Source organism: Perna viridis, chromosome 2 (assembly GCF_037379345.1).
Source record: "Perna viridis isolate PV_CMFRI_1.1 ecotype Kerala chromosome 2, ASM3737934v1, whole genome shotgun sequence".
Classification (NCBI taxonomy): Eukaryota; Metazoa; Mollusca; class Bivalvia; order Mytilida; family Mytilidae; genus Perna; species Perna viridis.
The window spans coordinates 27,112,546-27,134,230 of NC_142446.1; the positions used below are offsets into that span (position 1 = coordinate 27,112,546).

Sequence of the window (21,685 nt, forward strand, 5' to 3'; positions counted from 1 at the left end):
GTTGAGAAGATGTGAGGTGAACTTTTTGTGAATCTCTTTAAGTTTAGTTTTTTCTTTCTTTCTTTTTTTTTTGTTTGCTTTTTTTTTTTTAGTTTTTGACAACAATGGCTGTATTTAAACCTTTACACCATACTGTAAAGCATTTAACTAGAACGCTACGATGCTGTTAGATATAGGATTTACCTCAGTTTACCGCATTGAGGTGGGAAATACTTTAACCTTAGGTGCTACTCCTTATTGGATAAAAAATTTGCCTTTCTTTTGAAGTAAGTGGCTGGAACAAAAAAACAGTTCTTAAAATAATATAATTGGAAAAGGATATATATGAATTGGTTCTTACATGATTTAGTTTACTTCTTATGGTACTTCATTTTCATTTACTCAATTACACAGAAAACATCTAATTGGGAGATATCCATTAGTTCAAACAAACATTGGCACAATCGTGTGACTTCTCTGCTTTTTCATTTAATTGGAAGATTGCTTCAGTAATGTTGGCAAAACTCTCAGAAATTTGTCAGAAACAATCTCATAAACAAGTATATCTACGCTGGATATTTAAAATATTGCCAGTTTTAACACCACCTGAAAATTTATGAAGTACCACTATTCTAATGAACGTAGGGAAGTGTTATTATTTCTTTTTAAAATCATTAGAATCAGCTACTTACATTAATGTAAGAGTTCTTAACGAAGCTGTTAAGTGATATTTAAGATAAGAGTAAAATTTGTACAAAGCACTTTGGGAACAGTTAGTTATTATAAATGCCACTTTCATCTTTTGCAGTTGTTATAATAATACAGATATCCACATCATAGACTATTCCAAAGATTATTCAAAAGACACTAACAGAAAGTCAACGTTATATTTAGAACCTGCACATCGGCATTCGTGTTATAGTGATGACGTCTTGGCGACAGAAGTATGACAGACAATTCCTAATACTGCAATAAATTCTTTCTATTTAATATATTTTGCTGTGGAACGTGCATACATTGGATTGAAAAGTGCCTTGTGAAGTGCAATGACAGGTGAACTGAGGATGTTTCTGTCTCGAGAATTGTTAATGTGAGTCCAAGTAGGAGAACTCGTTTGTGTCACTGGAGCATAAACTTTTCGTAGAAGTCAATTGTTGATCAGTTAAGAGGGACTTTCGGACATTGAAGTAAGTTTCAGTGCTTAAGATTTGCCAAAATAATATGCAAAGAAAAAGGAAAGACAGTCTTGTGATATAAATCCATCCACTAACTTCTGGTGCCAATGAGTTGGCAACTGGCAATTTAGCAGCTATTCACGTGTATGTTTTGTTATGTGTGGTGAGACTGGTGAATGTGTTAACAGTGTTATTATTATTTTTGTTAAAAAGAGTACGAGAGAGGTGAAAGTGTTAATTGTATTTTTTACCAAATTAGACATGTGTTAAGATGATATACATATATTTGTTGAAAATGAAATATTTATTGTCTGTATTTAATTGTTACAGTAATTTTATACAGTTTGCAATATGTTTTTCATAAAAAAAAGTGAAGTTTGAAATAATGTGCACAAAGTTATGATCATGCATAGTGTAGAGTTAAATTTCTATTTATCAAAAGAAGTTGAACAACACATCATTTTTGTCTTGCTAAATAGAGAGTGGACCAATTCCAGTCAAGTAAAACATGTTTAAAGGTATTTAAATTACTGTAATTAAATAAACTAAACACAGAAATGATCTTACAAATGTTTTTAACCTGCCTTTGTTGTTTGGACGTGTTTTTGCTTAAACTTAACTGATTGGTGCTTAGGCTTTAAGTCTGTAAACTGTTGTTTAATTAATAGATAATAATTGTTGATACAGATGAAGTTATTGTTTTCATATATGTTTCACATATATATATAAAGTTTGATGTTCTGAGCAACAAGTTTCAGCAGTATTGGATCAAATCAACTAAGTTGTTACACTGGAAATAGGGCAATTTTTTGTTGCATTTATTATTTTCCGTTGGAGCATCGTAATTACTGTTGCTTCTTTGGCATTTATGACAAAACATTTAGCATTTGGATCAAAAGTGGTATTTTTGTGTGTAAAAAGTAAATGTTGTTCACTGAATAGTTACTTCTGAAGTATTTCATCAACAAGATATAAAGAACAAATGTCACTAGAAACACCTTATGCTTCGAGTGTGTTTCTTTCTACGTAATATCTTCCATCATTCCACAAAAATGGACCAGGCTAAGCCAAGGTTCAGCATGAAATAACATCCCACACGGATCTCACATCAACCCATTTGGTCCATGATGCTCAGCTTCCCATCCTAACACTACATCTTTCAGATCTCATTTTTCTCACTATCATCTATCCAGTCATGTCTTTGTTTTTCTGTGATGCCTGTACATATATTATGTATATTTATAATGTTTTTTTTCTGGATGTATATAACTGTTATTATATTATTACTATTGGTATTTCACATGAAAATCATTGAATAAAGAGAGGTCACAAAGACTATTTTCCTAAAGTAAACAATAAGGACTTTAATTTTATGGTGTTCTATTTTTTTTTAACATTGAGCAACATCAGTAGAAATGAAAGGAAATTGTTACCAATCAACAGGAACAATGCCCCCTCCCAAACTTTTCATGTTCATTAAAAGAAACGGCTGGTAAATTTTTCAACTGGTTCTCAACTCGGAGAAAAACTCCCTACTATCAGCAGAAAATAATTTTCAAAAAAAGTTTCCCACTGAATTAAGTTAACCAGATGATATGTTTTGCATTAAGTAAGATAATGAAGATACTTGAAGGATTATTGATAATGAAATAAATTATTATTCTTTACTTGGTTTCACCTTAGTCAGTGTGGAGCCATAGTAGTTCAACCTGCTTTATAACACCGTGAACATACAGTGTTGAAAGCACAGCTGCACTCACTTTAAACAAATTTATGTCTCGGACCGTAACCTGCTAAAATATTACTAACTGTAAAATTCAAAATATTAAATATTGCAATTTGTTATTGGCTACAATTTCAACATTGTAGACCAGACATTCTCAGACCAAAGTTCTTCAGAATAAACTTGCATATAAATATATACAGAAATACAATAAGAAATACACGAACAGTGTAAAACATCCACAGACAACCATACACCGAAACATACAAAATACCCTTAAGCTCCAGGAAAGCAGGAAAGAAACAGATGAAATAATATCTACCAAAATAACTTCGTTGCATACATTAAAAAAGATATAATCGCATATGTGCAACATTTTGTCCCGTTAGGTATCTCGACATGTCATCATTATGATGTTTAGGCCTTTAAAATACTGGTAGATGCTGATGGCTATTTCACAATATGTCACCAGAGTTGAAATGTTTATTTTCGTATTGAAAAATATTTGGACTTTAAAGAAGAAACTAAAGTCTTAAAACATAGAGTCTTAATCTTAAAATTGACTTGTAATGATCCATATTACTCTTAAATCCCAAACGATCTGATTGGCTTAAATTTCGGGATTTTAGTGTTTAAATCATAATAACAAAGACAAAAAGTGAAGAAAAAAAAGTTTCTTGACCAAGACTTATCGCATTATATGACAATAAATACGTCCGAAAACCAATGCAACGGAACAGAACACTTGGCAAGAATGGATTATGTGCATAATCGGTCGCCGATAATGGTAGCTTAGATATGCCTTGTATGGTGCCATTGAGAACAAGTTCAAGAACACCACTCTGTTGCGCCATACAGATGAGATTTTATCAGTGTAAATAACCTTTGGAATTCCAGCTTTTCTGTGTCCTACTATCATTCCATGGAAAAGATAAAACGACACACAACATGGAACAGACGATTTTTGTAACCGTAAACACAACGCGTTTTACTGTGGAAAATAACCTCTCCTGGAAAAACCTCTCAAAAATAGAAAGATCCAATATATTAAACTGGTAATGTGCAATGCCGTATATGAATTGAATAAAGAATGAGAGTTTCTCAGTGGAAATTAACGAATTAATAATTGACAAGTCCTCAAGTTCATTTATATTCCGTTATACCGTTATCAAGATTTTTTAAATTGAAATATCGTATTTGTAAATCATTTGACGTATTTGACGAAGCGTTTTTAACATGAGTAGACATTACTTGAGTAAAATGCTAGGAATGGCAGATTGTATTCTGAGGATTATCACTTTAAAGGCCGGCTTTAGAGCTAGGACAAGATATACGACCATGAAGTAGAAGAACATATGACAATTGCATGTCGAATACCTGCAATTATAACAAAATGGAATGGCAATATTTAAATGTTCGATGACTTGGAGGCTATCAAAGTAGCTACTCTGTGTATATAAAAATCATCAAAAGTAATTGTGCAGATCCGCCTTTGAATCAGATTGTGCTTCTTTTGGCTGCATTAAACTTCATGATACAAAAAATGACAAAGAAGTTGATCGTATTTAAGGGGAAATACTTGCCTTATTCGAGTTTAAATCAAATTTTGCCAGTATAAATTAGTTTTCCTTGCTAAAATTTGCTTTTGAAAACAAAAAACAAAAAAACACAAAAAGACCCCAAAAAATTAAATTAAGATAGTGTAAATTGAGCATTTGATAAATTTAGCTAGTGGAAAAATTTCTCAAGTTCAATCCATGAACAAATGAAAATACCGTGTAAATTTTTTCATAAAGAAATATAACATGTATTCTTTTTCCGAAATACGCTGTGTTCTATAGTGTACGTACGCTTCATTTATGGTAATATTTAGTCTTTCTAACCTTCTTAAAGGAAAGATGTTTAACTTTTCTATCAGATTACAAGAGCTATAACAAATAGATCATTCGATCTCGTTATTGACGTCTTCCATGTTTTCTTCTTTGACAGAAAGATGAAGCAAATTTCTGTCATAATGCCTTGAACCTAAAGACAAGCATTAAATGGCGAATAAATGGGAAAACAGGCGAATAAAATAAAAGCTGAGAAGTAATAGTTTTTACAGATTTTTCCACGCATCCAAGTCTTCTATGTATTACGTATGTTTCGGGTCAACGCATTAGGAGTTTCGCAATACACTGCTTGTTAATTAAACGAACCCTGTGCTAACCGTATTTCCATGGTTGTTTGTGTGACAACGCATTACTACAAGAAGTCATTTGTTTTACGCACTATTTCTGATATTTGTACGTAAATTGTTCTGCCAAAGAATATTAATGGGATAGAAGAATGTAATGTGAAGAGCTGACACGGAAGACAACGATCGTGTAAATAGTCAACATGATTCATTGGACAGACTGTAAACTTATGCTGCAAAACATCTATTAAGCCTCTCATGTGCACTTCAGAATCATTGCTTTGCATACAAGTTCCTTTGCTTAACGTTGTGCGATTTTTGGCAATGTTGTTAGAAAAAACGCAAACAAACAAAAAATCACGAACAGTACGAAATTTTGTATCTGTACAAAATATTGTTATCTAGAACTATTCAATCAATGCAAATGTACTCTCGACGCAATACAATTTTCATGTAAAATGAGGATACTGAACACAGATGTGTTGTCTAATGCAACAGTAGTTCTAATACATTTGTATCAAATATGTTTCAATGGTTATAACTTGCGACGTTTAAAATGGCGATGCAAAACTTACTTGGAACTAAAAAGCCTTTAAAAAATCATGCTGAGAGCGATAAACATGCAATATGTTGCCTTGATCGCTAAGAAATCAATATACTACACACGTGATATAAAACTCACAAACTTTTATTTTGAGTAGAGAATAAAATAAAATAAATTTCTAGACGATCAATATTATAACGCATGGGTTTTCTACCGTGCTGGCCTGGCCTAGATATGTCACACATATGTTGCGGCATAATGGATGAAAATAGAATAAAAACAGATAAAACTGCCTCGAATAATTACGTGAAGTCAATTTTTTCTTCTTGGCTTTGATCATGCGCAGCAAGGTAATAAATAAGTAATGAGTTGGCAACGCAACGTTAAAAAAAGGTGTCCTAGTGCAGTGTAGTACTATACATTTTACACACGCGTAATGAGGCAAAGCAAATTGTAATGTTCGTTCATATTGATATGGAGATTTTCTTACTTACACCTGCTTAAAGTACAATAATGTTCAATTTACTAAAAAAACATAGAAAAAAACCTGTAACAATACAAGCAATATTATCGCCAAGGAAACGATTGCAGATTCTCATACCACAACGAGATAAACAAATAGCGACAATTAAAAAGAAAAATAAATGATGTTATTGTAGGCAACAGACTGAAATTTATCATAGTGCTATTTTCAATTGCACCTGTTCATTTTTTAAATTCTGATTTATTTCAATAAAGCTCAAGCTTATCTTACATAACCTAAACGAAAATATCTTCGAGATAAAATTAATGCTAACGCGACATGGGTTTACTAAGCATTTAAAATACAACAAAGATCCAAGCTCCAACTTTTAAAGAATTAACTAAAACTCATTAGTTCACATAACTACAGCATTATAATACAAATTGGTTTTGACCATAATAAAAAATAGTAAGTCTTTATTATGTCTAGAGGAGAGCACACTGCACTTCAAAAGCTAATGAGATTTCAAGAAGTCGGAATATTCTTTTGTCTCTCAGAGTGAGTGCCGTTTGACACAACACAGATGTTCGAAAGACAAGCATTTTTCAACCCTGGGAAACTCAGTTTTTGCACATCTCTATCTCTTTGTGGTTCCTTGACGCTGTGTAAGATAGATAATAACTTCATGATGTAAAACAGTCTGCTAAGAGAATCTGCATCTCGTGTAATTTGCAGTATTTTGAAAACATGCAAACACTGAACTGTTCGACTTTGCCATATGTGCATTAGCCGTGAACTGGTAAATTCTAGATAATCAAAAGCATATCACTGAAATGGATTCAATTTTATACCTCATATTCTAGAAAAGTTACTTAGTTTTAAAAAAAATCAAATCCTCGCAGTTATATGCATCGAATTTCAATCATTTTGTCATTGAAAAAAAAACTACATTTAGTTTGTCTAATTTCATAATGAATATTTTGGTTTACGGATTTTTGTCCTATTTATTTCAGAAAAGAAAACTTCCAATAAGGACCAACTTTCATACTTAACTAAATATCATTACAGTTGCTATGGATGGAAAATCTATGAATGAATAAAAAGAGAAATTTCAATTCACCCCCCCCGGAGAGTTAGTTGATGCAAGGTGGTGGTTTTTATTGTCTTTGACAAATCCTACGAGTTTTTCAAAGACGCACATGGCCTCAATTTCACCGCTAATTTCCCTCTGACTATATACAAACCTTTGTATCCTAAAAAATTAAGGCATAGCATCCCCTAGACATGAAAAAAAGTTGTCTTTATTTCATTTAAAATTATATAAAAAACTGGCCTAACTTTTGCTGTTTTAATTTTATCCATTCTGCAGAGAGGGCGAAAATGAACGAAGTCGAGATAATGTTTTGAGATGTTCCCTATGTAATAAAGACACTGACATACTCTTCAAAAGAAAGCATACACAATAGGTGATTTAAACTGTGTAAATGAGTGGAACATATCAAGTGAATCTCAGGTGTTTATTTCTGCACTCTCTATGCCTTAAAAAATTCTAGATACACAGGTTTGTCTGTAGTGAGAGGGAAATTAATGGCGACTCTGAGGTCATATTTGTCGAAAGGTAATTATGAACATTTAGTCTGTCATTGGATTCTGTTCACGGTGTTTTCGTATGGCAATGTCCAACTTATCACTAACGTAGAGTTCTTTTTCAATGAGATTGTCGTTCTGTGGAAAATCATGGCGAGATACAATAGTTAAAAAAAAACTATCTACACTGGGTATTACAATCTGTTGTATAATTTCCTCTGACCCTGCAACCCTCCTCTTTTTATTTGGATATTGATATGTCGGGTTGGGGTTAGAACGATGTGCCATACAAAAAGTTGGAGATTTAGCGGTACCGCCGAGTGCCGCCCTTCAACCGCTTGTAACGACTTTCAAGTTGAAATTGTGCATGACACACCTACCTAGTTCGATTCCGGAATCATTTTCCTGTATGCTGATACCAAATTGCTACAAAAGTTACATTTATTAATGGAGTTTCGATAATTTTCCACGAGACCGTTTTGTCGACATTTTGAACCGTAACAGAGAGTAGGCGGAGCTTGTTACTCTTGGAAGAGTTATCAAGGGAACCAAGGTTATAGCGGTAATCAAAAGAATGTAATCCAGGGAAAAAGACCAGACATGGAAAACAGACATACACAACAAAGAACATAAAGTAACTAAAATCATTCATACAAAGTAACAAAAGTAAATGAGCAACTCGGACTCCACTAAAAACTGGGAGCATGGAACAGGTGCACCGGTAGGGTAAGCGTCCTCTGCTTTTCTAGAAACACCCGCCGAGTTGCTCATAAAATGTCAAGTCCGGGGTAGACAAACGAGGAAAGGAAAACTATGACCCGTTGAATAAATCAGTTTTCATGGTGCTGATGGATACACCATAACGATCCACGAGTTCATGATGACGACCATAAAACTTCTGTAGTGAACTAGTGATGACTTCAATCTTGTAGCAACATAACCCTGTTCCAGAAGCCTATTTGTTAGAGTTCTAGCGCGATACAAAAAGTCTGCGTAGTTTCGCAAAGCTCTGGCATAACGTATGAGTTGTGATATGAACACTCCATACGCAGGATCCGAAGGGATGTTGCTACAGATGAAAGGAAAGTTGACAATTCTGAATGAAAAGTCAACACGTTTGTCGTAAAGTTTGGTCAATAGTTTTCCTTTATCATCGATTTCTAAGTGTAGGTCAAGATATGAGGCTGACTTCACAGTGTCTGTACTATCCTTTATTTCAAGTTCTTTTGGGTAGATGCGATGTATCAAATCCCCGAAATTAGGATTGTTTAAAGATAATACGTCATCTATATAGCGGAAACTGAGATTGAAGGATCTAGATAAACGATATTCTTTCTTTCTGATCAGATCAGCTATAAAGTCAGCCTCATAGGAGTGAAGGAATAGGTCAGCAAGTAAAGGAGCACAATTTGTTCTCATTGGAATGCCGACTGTTTGTTGAAAAACACGTCCACCACACTGGACAAATATGTTGTCGATTAAAAATTCCAGCATTTTGTAAACATCTTCCTCTGTATATTTGGAAGATGATTTGGAATTATTTCTTACAAAGTATGAGGAATCTCTACCAAGAACTATATATTTGTATCTAGGTGTACCATCTTTTTTGGAAAAACAACGATGTAGAATGTTTTTAAGTCGGGATTTTAACTGAGTATGGGGAATAAAAGTACACAGTGTTGAAAAATCATAGGTTTTAATGCTATTATATTCAGATAATAGTCTTGAACTGATTGTCTCCAAAAGATCTTTCGAATTTTTCAGGATCCACATTGAATTAATACCACTACGGGAGTAATAAGTGTTGTGGTAGGACTGCAGACCCTTTTGACAGTTGTGAGTATAGAAGTTAAAAGTTTTGAAAGAGGTTTGGTGGTACATTTTGCAGATCCAGCTATGAAACTTGTTTATATGGATTCTTGTGAAGTTTAGGGATCCAGTACATAGACGGTAAATCACAATCATCGTCCCTGGTAGAGAGACCAAAAGAGGATAGCACAGATTTATGGTTTTCCACAATCTCTACTTCGGAGAGAGTGGTAGCAGTTTAGGTCTTATCACTGCTATTTTTTTCTATTTTTTACCTTTGGAACGGAAGGGTAGCGGACACGTAATTTTTCAGCGGAATTTTGAAATATTCTGTTAGATTCCGGTTTTGAAAATCGTTTCTGCTCCGTTCCGTTCCAAAGGTAACAAGCTCCGCCTATTCTTATTACGGTTCAAAATGTCAACAAAACAGGGTCTCTCGTGGAAAATTATCGAAACTTCAATAATAAATGTAATTTTGTAGCAAATTTGATATCAGCATACAGGAAAATGATTCCGGAATCGAACTAGGTAGGTGTGACATGCGCAATTTCAACTTGAAAGTCGTTACAAGCGGTTGAAGGGCGGCACTCCGCGGTACCGCTAAATCTCCAACTTTTTGTATGGCACATCGTTCTAACCCCTACCCGATATATCAATATCCAAATAAAAAAGAGGAGGGTTGCAGGGTCAGAGGAAATTCGGACTATCTGTTGTAAAACGGGGAACAGCCTTATAAACATTCTCATTGGAGCCAACATACGCTCGAAAGAATGGAATAGTAATTGCTGCTTATATCTATGGTATTCATACAAGTTGTCAGTATTTTCAAACGACTTAACAACTTTACTCAACATGTTTTTGGTGATTCTCGCACTTGTAACCCGGCAGTACATTAAAAAAAACAAGTGCTACCTTTACAAAAGACAGCCGACGCAGTAATATTTGTTATTTTTAATTAATTTTTTTCTACATTTCATTCAGGAAATAACGCATGGCACGCAATTTCAATATTCGTTACAGTTTTTTTTTTCGAACGCCACTAAGTTATTAGCACTTGGCCAATCGGGAAACAGATTGCGATCAAGTGACTTGCGTTTCCATGGAAGAGCGTCATTAAGGTCAAAGGGTAAAGAGCGAGATTATACCGAGTGTGTCGGAACAAGAAGCTCCAAGGGGCCTGAATCGCTCACCTAGTTATTTTTTTTCAAGGGCAGTAACTCTACCAAGGATTCGTCCGACAATTTTTACTCAATGAGGACTTTGGTAGGATTATTTCCTCAATTGAAAGTGTCATTCTATCTATTATAGTTTTCAAAATATCGGCTGAAAACTGCTAAAACATATTTTTTGTCTTTTAAGGGCAATAACTCTAACAAGGAGTCGTCCAACAAGTTTGACCTCTGGAGACCTTTGTGATAATAAAGATCCCTTTAGCAATAAAAAGAATTTGGCTAAACCTAATGGCCTAACTGATCAACACGAAAAACTGACCATAGATAGATCTCATCATGTTAAACATTTTCACTCCGTCAGAATTTGACTGAACCTAATGGTTTTGGAGATATATGCGAAAAACTACTGTCTGACCCTTATGTTCTATTTTAAATAACTGTGGTCATGTTGTTCGACGAATCAGAAATCCCCACAATGGTTCTATGCAGGATACCCCACGGAACATTCATACCAAGTTTGGTTCCAGTTGGTGAAGTAGTGTCTGAGGAGAAGAGTTTTGAAAAAATTGTTTACGACGACGGACGACGACGACAACGACGACAGACTTTGACCAGGTGAGTTAAAAATAAGGTGTAGTAGTAGTTTCCAATGGACATATACCCTTTTGTGGTAAGTTGATGAGCATACTCAATATACACACTCCTAGGTAGGTCTTATGCAGGTAGAACAAAAGAATTTTCCTCGCGGAAGTGTATATTGAGCATGCTCCACACATGCTCATCTACCCAAAGCTAGCTTTAAAGGGTCTATTATAAACAAACATTAGTAAATTCGATGTAAAAGCTCCCCGATATGACCCAAAAGTCCAGAACTTCTGCATATAATTCAAAAGAGTATCACATGTTTACATTTAAATAAATGAGCGAGTACTGATGACCTTCGTTTTAATTGTTGTCATTTTGATTCCTAATTCAATAGGTCAAAATATATTCTTCTAAGGGACTACGCGACTATTCTGAACAGTCGTTAACTTTTTAGCAGTTCAGTACTAATCAAAATGCAATGAAGTTTAATGTCAGTCTTTCGTTTTTTCCTTCAAATGTCTATAAGATATAAAATTTGATTTTCCCTTTCTTAATACATGTAATTTTTTTAAATATTGCTTGCTTTCGAAAATTAGTTTAGTTTTAACTTAGAAGTATGATATACAGCTAGTTTAATGGAATTGTTAAGTGGTAACTTCATGGTGACCATCAGTTCAGATGCTCTTTTTAAATTTAGTATTATTATTTTGACTTATTTTGACTTATCTGATCCACCGGTCACAACCCCTGTACAACAAACAATCATTGGATATTTACGTTTTGCTTAACAGCATATTCCCCTCATTTGACATATAAGTTTTGTTTTGGTAAGCTTGCATGAGTATGTAAACAATGACCAGACTGCTTAAGTAAACGAGATACATTGATGACATTAACAGCAGTTGTGTGTCAGAGAAGCTCTTTCTGACATTCAGTACAAACATTCTAAGGATATGTCTGTTTTTAAGTTCGTCGGAAATCAAAACAGTAAGCCAGATGATAAAGTAAATATTGACTTCGTCTGTCAATATACTGACCATTTAGTTTGACCGATGTGATGAAGAAAACAAACTTTGAAGAAATATGAAATCTTTGATATCAATTTTCCCGAAGATCTTTAGATATTATCTTTCCGAGTCGACGATTTTTAATGTGCTAAGAAGATACATTAAGAAAAAGTAATTGTATTTCAGGTTAGGTCGTCACACCATATGACTTTATCTGAAACAAATTTATTATTGATTTATTACGTTTATTTTGCTAACAAGCACTACCCATTGTTGTGTCGCGTACACTCTTAAAACCACATTCCGACCAGATGGATACGAGTATAGTACTTCCAACTTTTTCACCAGAATGACGTACTAAAGATAGCTCAAAGGAAATGTTGCTGACTATGCAGCACTAGATTTCTATCAATGTCTGCATTCGCACAGAAACAATTAAATTCTAGCAAAAGAAAAGAGATAATTATTCTTGGATAATTATAGCTCCATTGGAAATAATGATAATTTGCAAAGTTTCTATCATTGATTTGGACATTAAACGTTACAGTGAATCATGTTACTAATAGACGTCATTCCGCCTGTCACACACTTTTTTTTATTTTCATGGTTTTTGCTTTTGAACTATTCCAACTCGTAATTACCATCAAAACTGGTACTGAAAGGTGTCTGAAATTAAATTGAAGTAAATTTTACGGCTTTACGAAATAATGAACGGCTTTAAAAATTTACACATATGTTAAATTCATTTTCTTTTATTCTGATGAGCGAACCGTAAATTAAGCGTCCCGTAGTCGCTTTCTTTCTGTCAAACTTATATCATCAGTGCATTCCCAAAGACAATTATCTGGAAACGAGAAACGGCTGTTTGTTTTAATAAGATTCTTTTTTCCCTTTTCAGCTGGTGTAGAATTTTTATTGCCCTAATTAGCTTTTAAAACTATGCTACTTTCTGATAACTCATAAGACAACTCATAAACACTCTACACGTTGACGTACTCCCAAACAGTTAGAGAGGTGACACGCTCTTGGAACCACGTGGGGTCTGGGAGTAGGCCAGAGCGTCAACACAGCAGCCCAGGCGCTAGCAGGACATACTCTGACCGAGTTCTTCGGTCAGGTATCCCGAAGGCTGGGCTCCGCCACCAACACCGGTTGGTTCCACTAACCCACTAACATCGACCGTGAGAGGCCTGTATTGGTATTCAAGGTCGTTAAAAACCCCCCAATCATCACTACAAGTCATAAAACAAATACTTAATGCCAACTCTCTGAATCCACGAGGACATAGATACTGACCCCGAATAAATCAACAGTATATTTGACTGCAGGTAGCCCCAGCGCTTACGAATGTCATAAATGAGTCTACAAACACTCAAATGCATCATTCCATTGTGTTCACAAAAATATCCAGATGGCCCCTACTAAATGTCAACAAAGGAATTCTAGTAATTATTACTTCGCACTACAATTGCGTCTTTTCGTCCATCCGTGAATTCAATCCAGTAGTACTGGGGGATTTGATGAGAATGGTGAAAGTGTATTCATATACAACCGTGCATGTATTGCAGGCAATGAAATGTTTTTTTTTATCCAACAATGACACTAAGATAGGATTAACATTTCCAATACTAGTAAAGTTTTTCAACAGTTTTTTTTCTTCCTCCAATTTTTCGGTGGTCCCATTCTTATCAACCGATCATTTTCTAAATGATTCTGACAATAAGGAATCTACCGTTTGATTTTTAATGGGGGAAGGTTCGATTTTGAAATAAAAGCAGAAATGATTTTTTTCAGAAACTAGAACGCTCACTCAGCTCAATTTGCCACATTTTATTTTTTGTAAAACGCGGACTAAAATAGTTTATTTCCAACATGGATAATATAACAGATTTTCACCAAAAAATAATGACCACAGATAGAATTCATCATGCTGAACACTTTCATTTGTGGTCAGATTTTGATTACAACTAACAGTTTTGGAGATATATACAAACAAGAGGCTCCCAGGAGCGTGAATCGCTCACCTGCTTAAATTTTGTTTTTCAAGGGCAATAAATTTTGCAACAATTTTGACTCAAGAAGACGATGGTAGGACTTATCATAAGGATCATTTCGTCAACTGAAAGTTTCTGTCTACATATTACAGTTTCCAAAATATTGGCTGAAAACTGCTAAAAAAACATCATTTTTTTGTCTTTCAAGGGCAATAACTCTAACAAAGAGTCATCTAACAACTTTAATCCCCGCACATTCCTGTGGGCCTTTTCATAAGGATCATTTTAGTAACTGAAAGTTTCTATCTATCATAGTTTTCAAGCTATTGGCTAAAAACTGTTAAAAACCACCATGATTCACCTTTCAAGGGCAAAAACTCTAACAAGAAGTCGTCCGAAAAACTTTGATCCATTGCAGACTTTTGTAGGCCTTATAATGAGGATCATTTCGGCAATTGATAGAATTTTGCTTAACTTAACGGTTTTCTAAGTATATGCAAAAAACTTTGACCCCAATGTTCTATATTTCGTAACAAGGGCCATGCTTTTCAACGGATAAAAATCCCAGACAACAGATCTATGCAGGAAACCATAAGGAATATTCATGCAAAGTTTGGTTCTAATTGGTCTGGTAGTTTCAGAGGAGAAGATTTTTGGAGGATAAACCTTTAAAAATAACTCCAACACGGCTAAACAGATTTAAACACACTTCACTACGGACAGATCTCATCATATATATTGAACACTTCCACCCTATGTCAGAATTTGGTTAAACCTATTGATTTTGGAGATATATGCGAAAAATCATTTTAAGTAACGGCACCGAGCCTTGTTCGACAGATCAAAAATCTCCTCATCAGTTCTATGCAGGTTATCTTAAGAAACATTCATAACAAGTTGGTTCTAATTGGTCAAGTAGTGTCAGAGGAGAAGAGTTTTGAAAAATTGTAACGACAACGGACACCAAGTGATGGCAATAGCTCACATGACCTGTGGCAAGGTGAGCTAAAAAAAACGATTCTTTAGGGCGAGGCCCTTTGAACTTATAACTCGAAAACAGTACGAGATATCATAAATTTGATTGAAAAGAAACAGGCAGGGATTGTCATCAAGATTCCAATAAAATTTCGAAATCGGACCAAAAATAGAAGAAAGGTTGAGTTTTTGGGGTGTGGCTCATTGGACCCTTTAAAACTAAAAAAATGTTATTTAAGGGATATCTTAAATTTTATTGAAAAAAGTTGGGGATTTTCATAAGGAGTTAAATAAAAAAATATTTCGAAATCGGATTAAAATTACAAGTGGATTATTTAGGCATGGTTCAATTTTTTACCCTTTGCAACTCCAAAACAGTTAAAGATGAGCCTACCCTGAAAAAAAAAATCAAAACAGAATTTCAAAAGAAATAAATTGACATTTGAATTATAAAAATCGGATGAACAATCAGTTTTACTATTAATTCCAATGATAAAATTTGTTTTAACACTTACCCTACCGGTGCACCTGGTCCATGCTCCCAGTTTTTGGTGGAGTTTGAGTTGCTCATTTGCTTTTGTTGTTTTGTGTGTATGATTTTAGTTATTTTGTGTTCTTTGTTGTGTATGTCTGTTTTCCATGTCCGGTCTTTGTGCCTGGATAGCATTCATTTGATTACCGCTATAACCTTGGTTCCCTTGATTACTCTTTGCACTTAATTTCCAAAAGGGCCCTCCGCCATGTCCTTAGAAAGATTGTGTTTAAAAGTTCAAAAAGATTGGATAAGTTAAAGTTTTCGTAAATAAAAATGATAAAACGTTGACGGACGCGATCAACGACGACAGGGTAATACTATTAAACGACCGACAAAAATGTTTGTGGTCGTACAAAAACGAAGCAGGACCTACATTTTCTCAAAATAAAAAGGCATGATAAAAAAAAATTATCCTAGCGCCCAAAAAAATCAAATGGTTGCCCCCGAAGTATGCAGGCCATATTCTTCATTGGCATCTGTAGAAATGCAAATTTGTGAAAATAAAATCAATAAAAATACAAAAATTGTAGAAAAATAGTTTAAAATTCATTTATGACATTTTATGTTTCCAAACTGAACACTTTCCGTCGGAAATTTCCAAACTACTCCCTTTCCAACAACTACAATGTATGGTTTTTGTGTTCAGTATTTTTGGAAAACATATTTTTTATGTTGAAATATGGCTGTTGAGGTACTCTCATGTTAAAATGCTCAGCAAACAGACGAAAACGTTTGCCCAGCACACGATAAACGAACCTTTTATACTCTACGAACGATTTGGTTTGTGTAAAATCTTAATTTGTATAGGTATATTTTTTCTTACATCTCGCTGAATTAAAGAAATATGTTTCATAAACTCTGCACTATTTTCTTTGTTTAAAACATGCATATACATGTAGTGATATAACTGGTGGTTAACATATAACACTAGAAAGCTTAAGGGAAGTACCATTTGATTTATATGCAGGGTCAAGGATGAAATTTTAAATAAAATTGCAGGACATTATTTTTCTGAAATGATATGACAGGACAGGTTTAAAGCAGGAATTCTTCTTGTACTAATGCTTATCGCCCTATTTAAAAGTATCGTTCAGAGCTTCAAGCCAAAGAAAAAGGCTGGACATATATATTCTCAAAGACGTTAATTTCATGATTGTACGGATAACCTTTAGAACTATTTAATGTTTCGTCAGTACTCTTGATGCTCAAAACTCTGCATATATTTATCTATAAGAAAATGACAAGACACGGTTTCTAAATTCATCGTAATACCACTAGGTTTAAGCCGTTATATCGATGTTTATGACAAATTCTTTATATGCTAGAGTTTCCATTGTGTGTTTAAACGAAGGCTGAACTATCGTGTACAAACGAACGCGCCTATTGTCCGATCATATGAACGCTCCTGTCATGTGTGTAAATGCGTGTTAACGAACGCTCGTGCGCTGATCGGGCGTTGTAAAACGATGGTTATCGCACACAAAACGCTTAGCAAAGGCACGAAAAACGCCTAAACGAGAACCGCGAAAGTTCTCAAACAATATAGTCAACGCCCTTTCAATATAGGTTGAAATGCAATGGAGCTCCAACTACGTTTCTAACGTATAAATAAGCTTGTGTGGATTTAGTAATTAAGAGGATGTCCATATAAAAATCAGATATAGGTGGCACAGGGTAATTTTATCCCACTGAATTCGTTGTTCAAATGTTATGTATACATCATAATATGTATGTCAAATAGTATTAAGTTTGTTTAAATCGACAATGTATGGCTCAGAAAATGATTATAAAGTTCCATAACAATGCAACCAAGTGTTTTTTTCCAAAATAAGAAGTTATTTCCCTTTCTTCAATGAATTTCAATGCCTTCTATGTAATTTGTTTCTCTTTAGTCGTTGAAGTTAATCAAAGCTTCCAACTTTGAAAAAGGATGCATTTGTAATACGAAATGGGTGAACATTTTTTTTACCAAAATTTGTCATGTTCTACCATAGCCGGATTTTTGCATGGACACTCTTTCCTGTATTATACTTTTATTGACATTACCTCACAAATGAAAAATCAATTTACCACAAATCAAAATACATGTATTTCGATCGATATTACATAATTGTTCTATGAATAGCATCCAGAAATTGCTAAATTCTACAGCGCTGACATGCACTATAAGTCTTTCGATTACTCGGACACATGCTTTCCCTGTCAACGCACCATGAGCAATATTCTTGAAATAACCTTTAAATTGATAACTTACTTCAACGGGTGCAAAGTACTATGTATTTTGGGGGATTAATTAAGTGTGTATAGAGTATTGTGCGATATTGCAGTTCTTTGTACATCAACTATTGGCAGACCATACACTTCCAAATAATTATATCGGACGTCAATCGAACGTTGAAAATCTTCGCAGATGTGGGGATGCGATCACATGGTCTAGCTGACTAATTTTATTGAATTGTCTTCAGTTTTAAATCTTTTTTCATCAATTGACAACAAATCGCCCTTTCCTCTTAAAATTCGATTCTCAAGAGGCTAAAGTACAACAGGCGAAAATTTATCCCAAAAGCTATGTAGGTGGAATCCTAATTAAGACCTATTGGTTAAATGCGCTCAAAATATTAAACATTAAAAAGAACGGTCCTGAAAATGTTTTTTTTTTTATTATTATTTTAGAAAGGACTGCAATATCGTCCAACTATGCAATATGAAGCGCATCAAGTCAATACGACTTGTCTCAAGAGAATAATAATTAAACAATTAAGTAATTATCAGGTAATAATATTATAGTATCTGTAGAACCCTTACGAAGCATGTGTTTATAACATTAATTGTTACAAAAAAAAGTAGTAACGGTACCTTCGCACGAATTCTAAACGTCTATTTATTAATGGAAAACTTCAACACTTTTTTCATACATTGCGATGAAAGTAATAAAATAGCATATTAATGAAGTATAATACCACACGCGTTTGTAAATTGTATAGGGTAACTACACGCTGATTCAAAATAAAACTAAAACAGTTGCATGTCCATGAGACATTATTTATAGGATCTGGATATGGAAATTTGAAACAACACATGACCTCTTGCTGACAGGGAATGCAATGGGAAAAGAAGTCACATGAATGTTGTCAAATAATGCTTGCAAATAAAAAAGGGCTTATTTTCCACAAGAGATGCTTATATCCTTTCGAAAAATATTTTGAATTGTAGATTAGCCATTATTTGTAAAGCAAGTGCCGATGAAAGATATTTGTAACCAAACTTCTAATCATCAGATTCAGTTTTTTTTAACAAGTGACAATATATAACAAGTTATCAAATTTTGCACAGAAATGCTGATGTTTATACATATACTTACCTTTCATGGCAACTCTGCTTCTCCGGACTTGAGGTGCAAAAATTCTGAAATGTAAAACGCTTTTGTTTCAACTGAAAAAAATATCAACTAAATTCAGCAAAGGCTTTTGCTTCATACAGTCTGGTTTGCTGTGACGAATGAGCAAGCTTGAGTGTATACCCTACACTAAGTCAACTAAAAAGGGCAAATAGATTCATGATTTATATCAAACTAGATATCTGAATGAAATCTGCGAATTAATCACCAAAACAATAATCTTTATAACTGCAAACACGAGGAAAAGCGATCGAAAGTTGGCTAACTTCATACACAAACTAACAAAAAGTTCACTATTTTTGTAGTGGTATTAATTCAATGTGGATCCTGAAAAATTCGAAAGATCTTTTGGAGACAATCAGTTCAAGACTATTATCTGAATATAATAGCATTAAAACCTATGATTTTTCAACAGTGTATACTTCTATTCTCCATACTCAGTTAAAATCCCGACTTAAAAACATTATACATCGTTGTTTTTTTCCAAAAAAGATGGTACACCTAGATACAAATATATAGTTCTTGGTAGAGATTACTCATACTTTGTAAGAAATAATTTCAAATCATCTTCCAAATATACAGAGGAAGATGTTTACAAAATGCTGGAATTTTTAATCGACAACATATTTGTCCAGTGTGGTGGACGTGTTTTTCAACAAACGGTCGTCATTCCAATGGGAACAAATTGTGCTCCTTTACTTGCTGACCTATTTCTTCACTCTTATGAGGCCGACTTTATAGCTGACTTGATCAGAAAGAAAGAATATCGTTCCTTCAATCTCAGTTTCCGCTATATAGATGACGTATTATCTTTAAACAATCCTAATACATCGCATCTACCCAAAAGAACTTGAGATAAAGGATACTACAGACAGTGTGAAGTCAGCCTCATATCTTGACCTACACTCGGAAATCGATGGTAAAGGAAAACTATTGACCAAACTTTACGACAAACGTGATGACTTTTCATTCAGAATTGTCAACTTTCCTTTCATCTGTAGCAACATCCCTTCGGATCCTGCGTATGAAGTGTTCATATCACAACTCATACGTTATGCCAGAGCTTGCCGAAACTACGCAGACTTTTTGTATCGCGCTAGAACTCTAACAAATAGGCTTCTGGAACAGGGTTATGTTGCTACAAGATTGAAGTCATCACTAGTTCACTACAGAAGTTTTATGGTCGTCATCATGAACTCGTGGATCGTTATGGTGTATCCATCAGCACCATGAAAACTGATTTATTCAACGGGTCATAGTTTTCCTTTCCTCGTTTGTCTACCCCGGACTTGACTTTATATGAGCAACTCGGCGGGTGTTTCTAGAAAAGCAGCGGACGCTTACCCTACCGGTGCACCTGTTCCATGCTCCCAGTTTTTAGTGGAGTCCAAGTTGCTCATTTACTTTTGTTACTTTGTATGTATGATTTTAGTTACTTTATGTTCTTTGTTGTGTGTGTCTGTTTTCCATGTCTGGTCTTTTTCCCTGGATTACATTCTTTTGATTACCGCTATAACCTTGGTTCCCTTGATTACTCTTGGACCATGTATAAAATTTATTGACAGTTTTGCAGTAATGTGTCTTGTAAAAATAATATAAAGAAAAACAAGTACTCTGAAGTGTTTCGGTTTCGTCAATATTCGGTTAGTTTTCTGAATTTTTTAAAAGTACCAAATATCAAGATCGTAGTCTTTATTTTTTAACTCAAGTTTTAAAACACGGAGACGTCTTGATCAATGGACAACATGGAAACAATACGTTAATCTATTTACAAAGATAGATAAATATAAGTAACCATAAATATAAGTAACCATATTAAAACCAACTGTTGGTGTTAAAATCTAACCAATATTACCCTATCGTAATTAAAATCTGTTTGTTGTTAATGATCCTCAAATCAATATATACCTTTGAAGTATGTGTTAATGTGCCACAAGCATATCACCCATCATTACGACTAATAGAAAATCATCCCAAAACTAATAGGTTGAAATCTAAAATGTAGAAGAAAAAAAACAACGATAAAGAGTTATATACTATTCTAAAGTAATTACTTACGTGTTTAATAGAAATGCGAACCTATAATTCTAGAACACCAATAAAACCGAAAGTTGAAAACTGCATCTTATGGCCTTTTATGAACATTGAATTACAATGAAATACACAAGACTCAAGATCAATACAGACGAACAAAACTTGATACCATCATTTTATCCTTGTTTTACTCAAACATAGCACGAAGTAAAGAACCTTACCTTAACTTGAAATGGTAATTTCTATTTTGATGACAAGACAATAGATTACCTAGTATTTCTATTTATACAGATGATGTAAAGGAAGTCACACATGAGAAGTACAACAGGTGATGCACTACAATATTAGTATTTTATTTACAATAGTGTATAAGTACTGTGTTAATTTACAATGTTACTATTACACAAAAAAAAAGAAGTTAAGTATAAGAGAGAAAACAATGCGAAATCTCTGGAAAATACAGAAAACTACCAAATGTGGAATGAATTAAGTATATCGTCATTAACCAAAGTCAATATAACTATATGTTG

General features: G+C 34.1%; 1 protein-coding gene and 3 long non-coding RNA genes across 27 annotated transcripts in view; 2 read left to right on the forward strand and 2 right to left on the reverse strand.

Moving 5' to 3' along the window:
- LOC148624279 (uncharacterized) overlaps positions 1-2,522 on the forward strand; it is a 74,779-nt gene extending 72,257 nt beyond the window's left edge. For all 11 annotated transcript variants that reach the window (XM_088566929.1, XM_088566932.1, XM_088566933.1 and 8 more), the window contains one exon: positions 788-2,522. In XM_088566929.1, coding sequence (XP_088423055.1) covers positions 788-929 — 142 coding nt within the window. In that variant the 3' untranslated portion in view covers positions 930-2,522. The remainder of the gene's footprint in view (positions 1-787) is intronic.
- LOC148624280 (uncharacterized) overlaps positions 1-21,463 on the reverse strand; it is an 87,112-nt gene extending 65,649 nt beyond the window's left edge. For all 14 annotated transcript variants that reach the window (XR_015919667.1, XR_015919663.1, XR_015919661.1 and 11 more), the window contains exons 1-3: positions 21,377-21,463; positions 21,030-21,115; positions 19,086-19,129 (exon numbers count right to left, since the gene is read on the reverse strand). This is a non-coding gene — a long non-coding RNA (uncharacterized LOC148624280). The remainder of the gene's footprint in view (positions 1-19,085; positions 19,130-21,029; positions 21,116-21,376) is intronic.
- Positions 42-7,868, reverse strand: LOC148624281 (uncharacterized). The gene is made up of 2 exons (XR_015919669.1): positions 2,833-7,868; positions 42-2,372 (listed from the first exon to the last, which is right to left on the reverse strand). It is a non-coding gene; the product is annotated as an uncharacterized LOC148624281 (long non-coding RNA).
- Positions 7,557-13,869, forward strand: LOC148624282 (uncharacterized). Its single transcript, XR_015919668.1, has 3 exons — positions 7,557-7,678; positions 10,816-11,243; positions 13,119-13,869. It is a non-coding gene; the product is annotated as an uncharacterized LOC148624282 (long non-coding RNA).
- Positions 21,464-21,685: the final 222 nt, after the last annotated feature.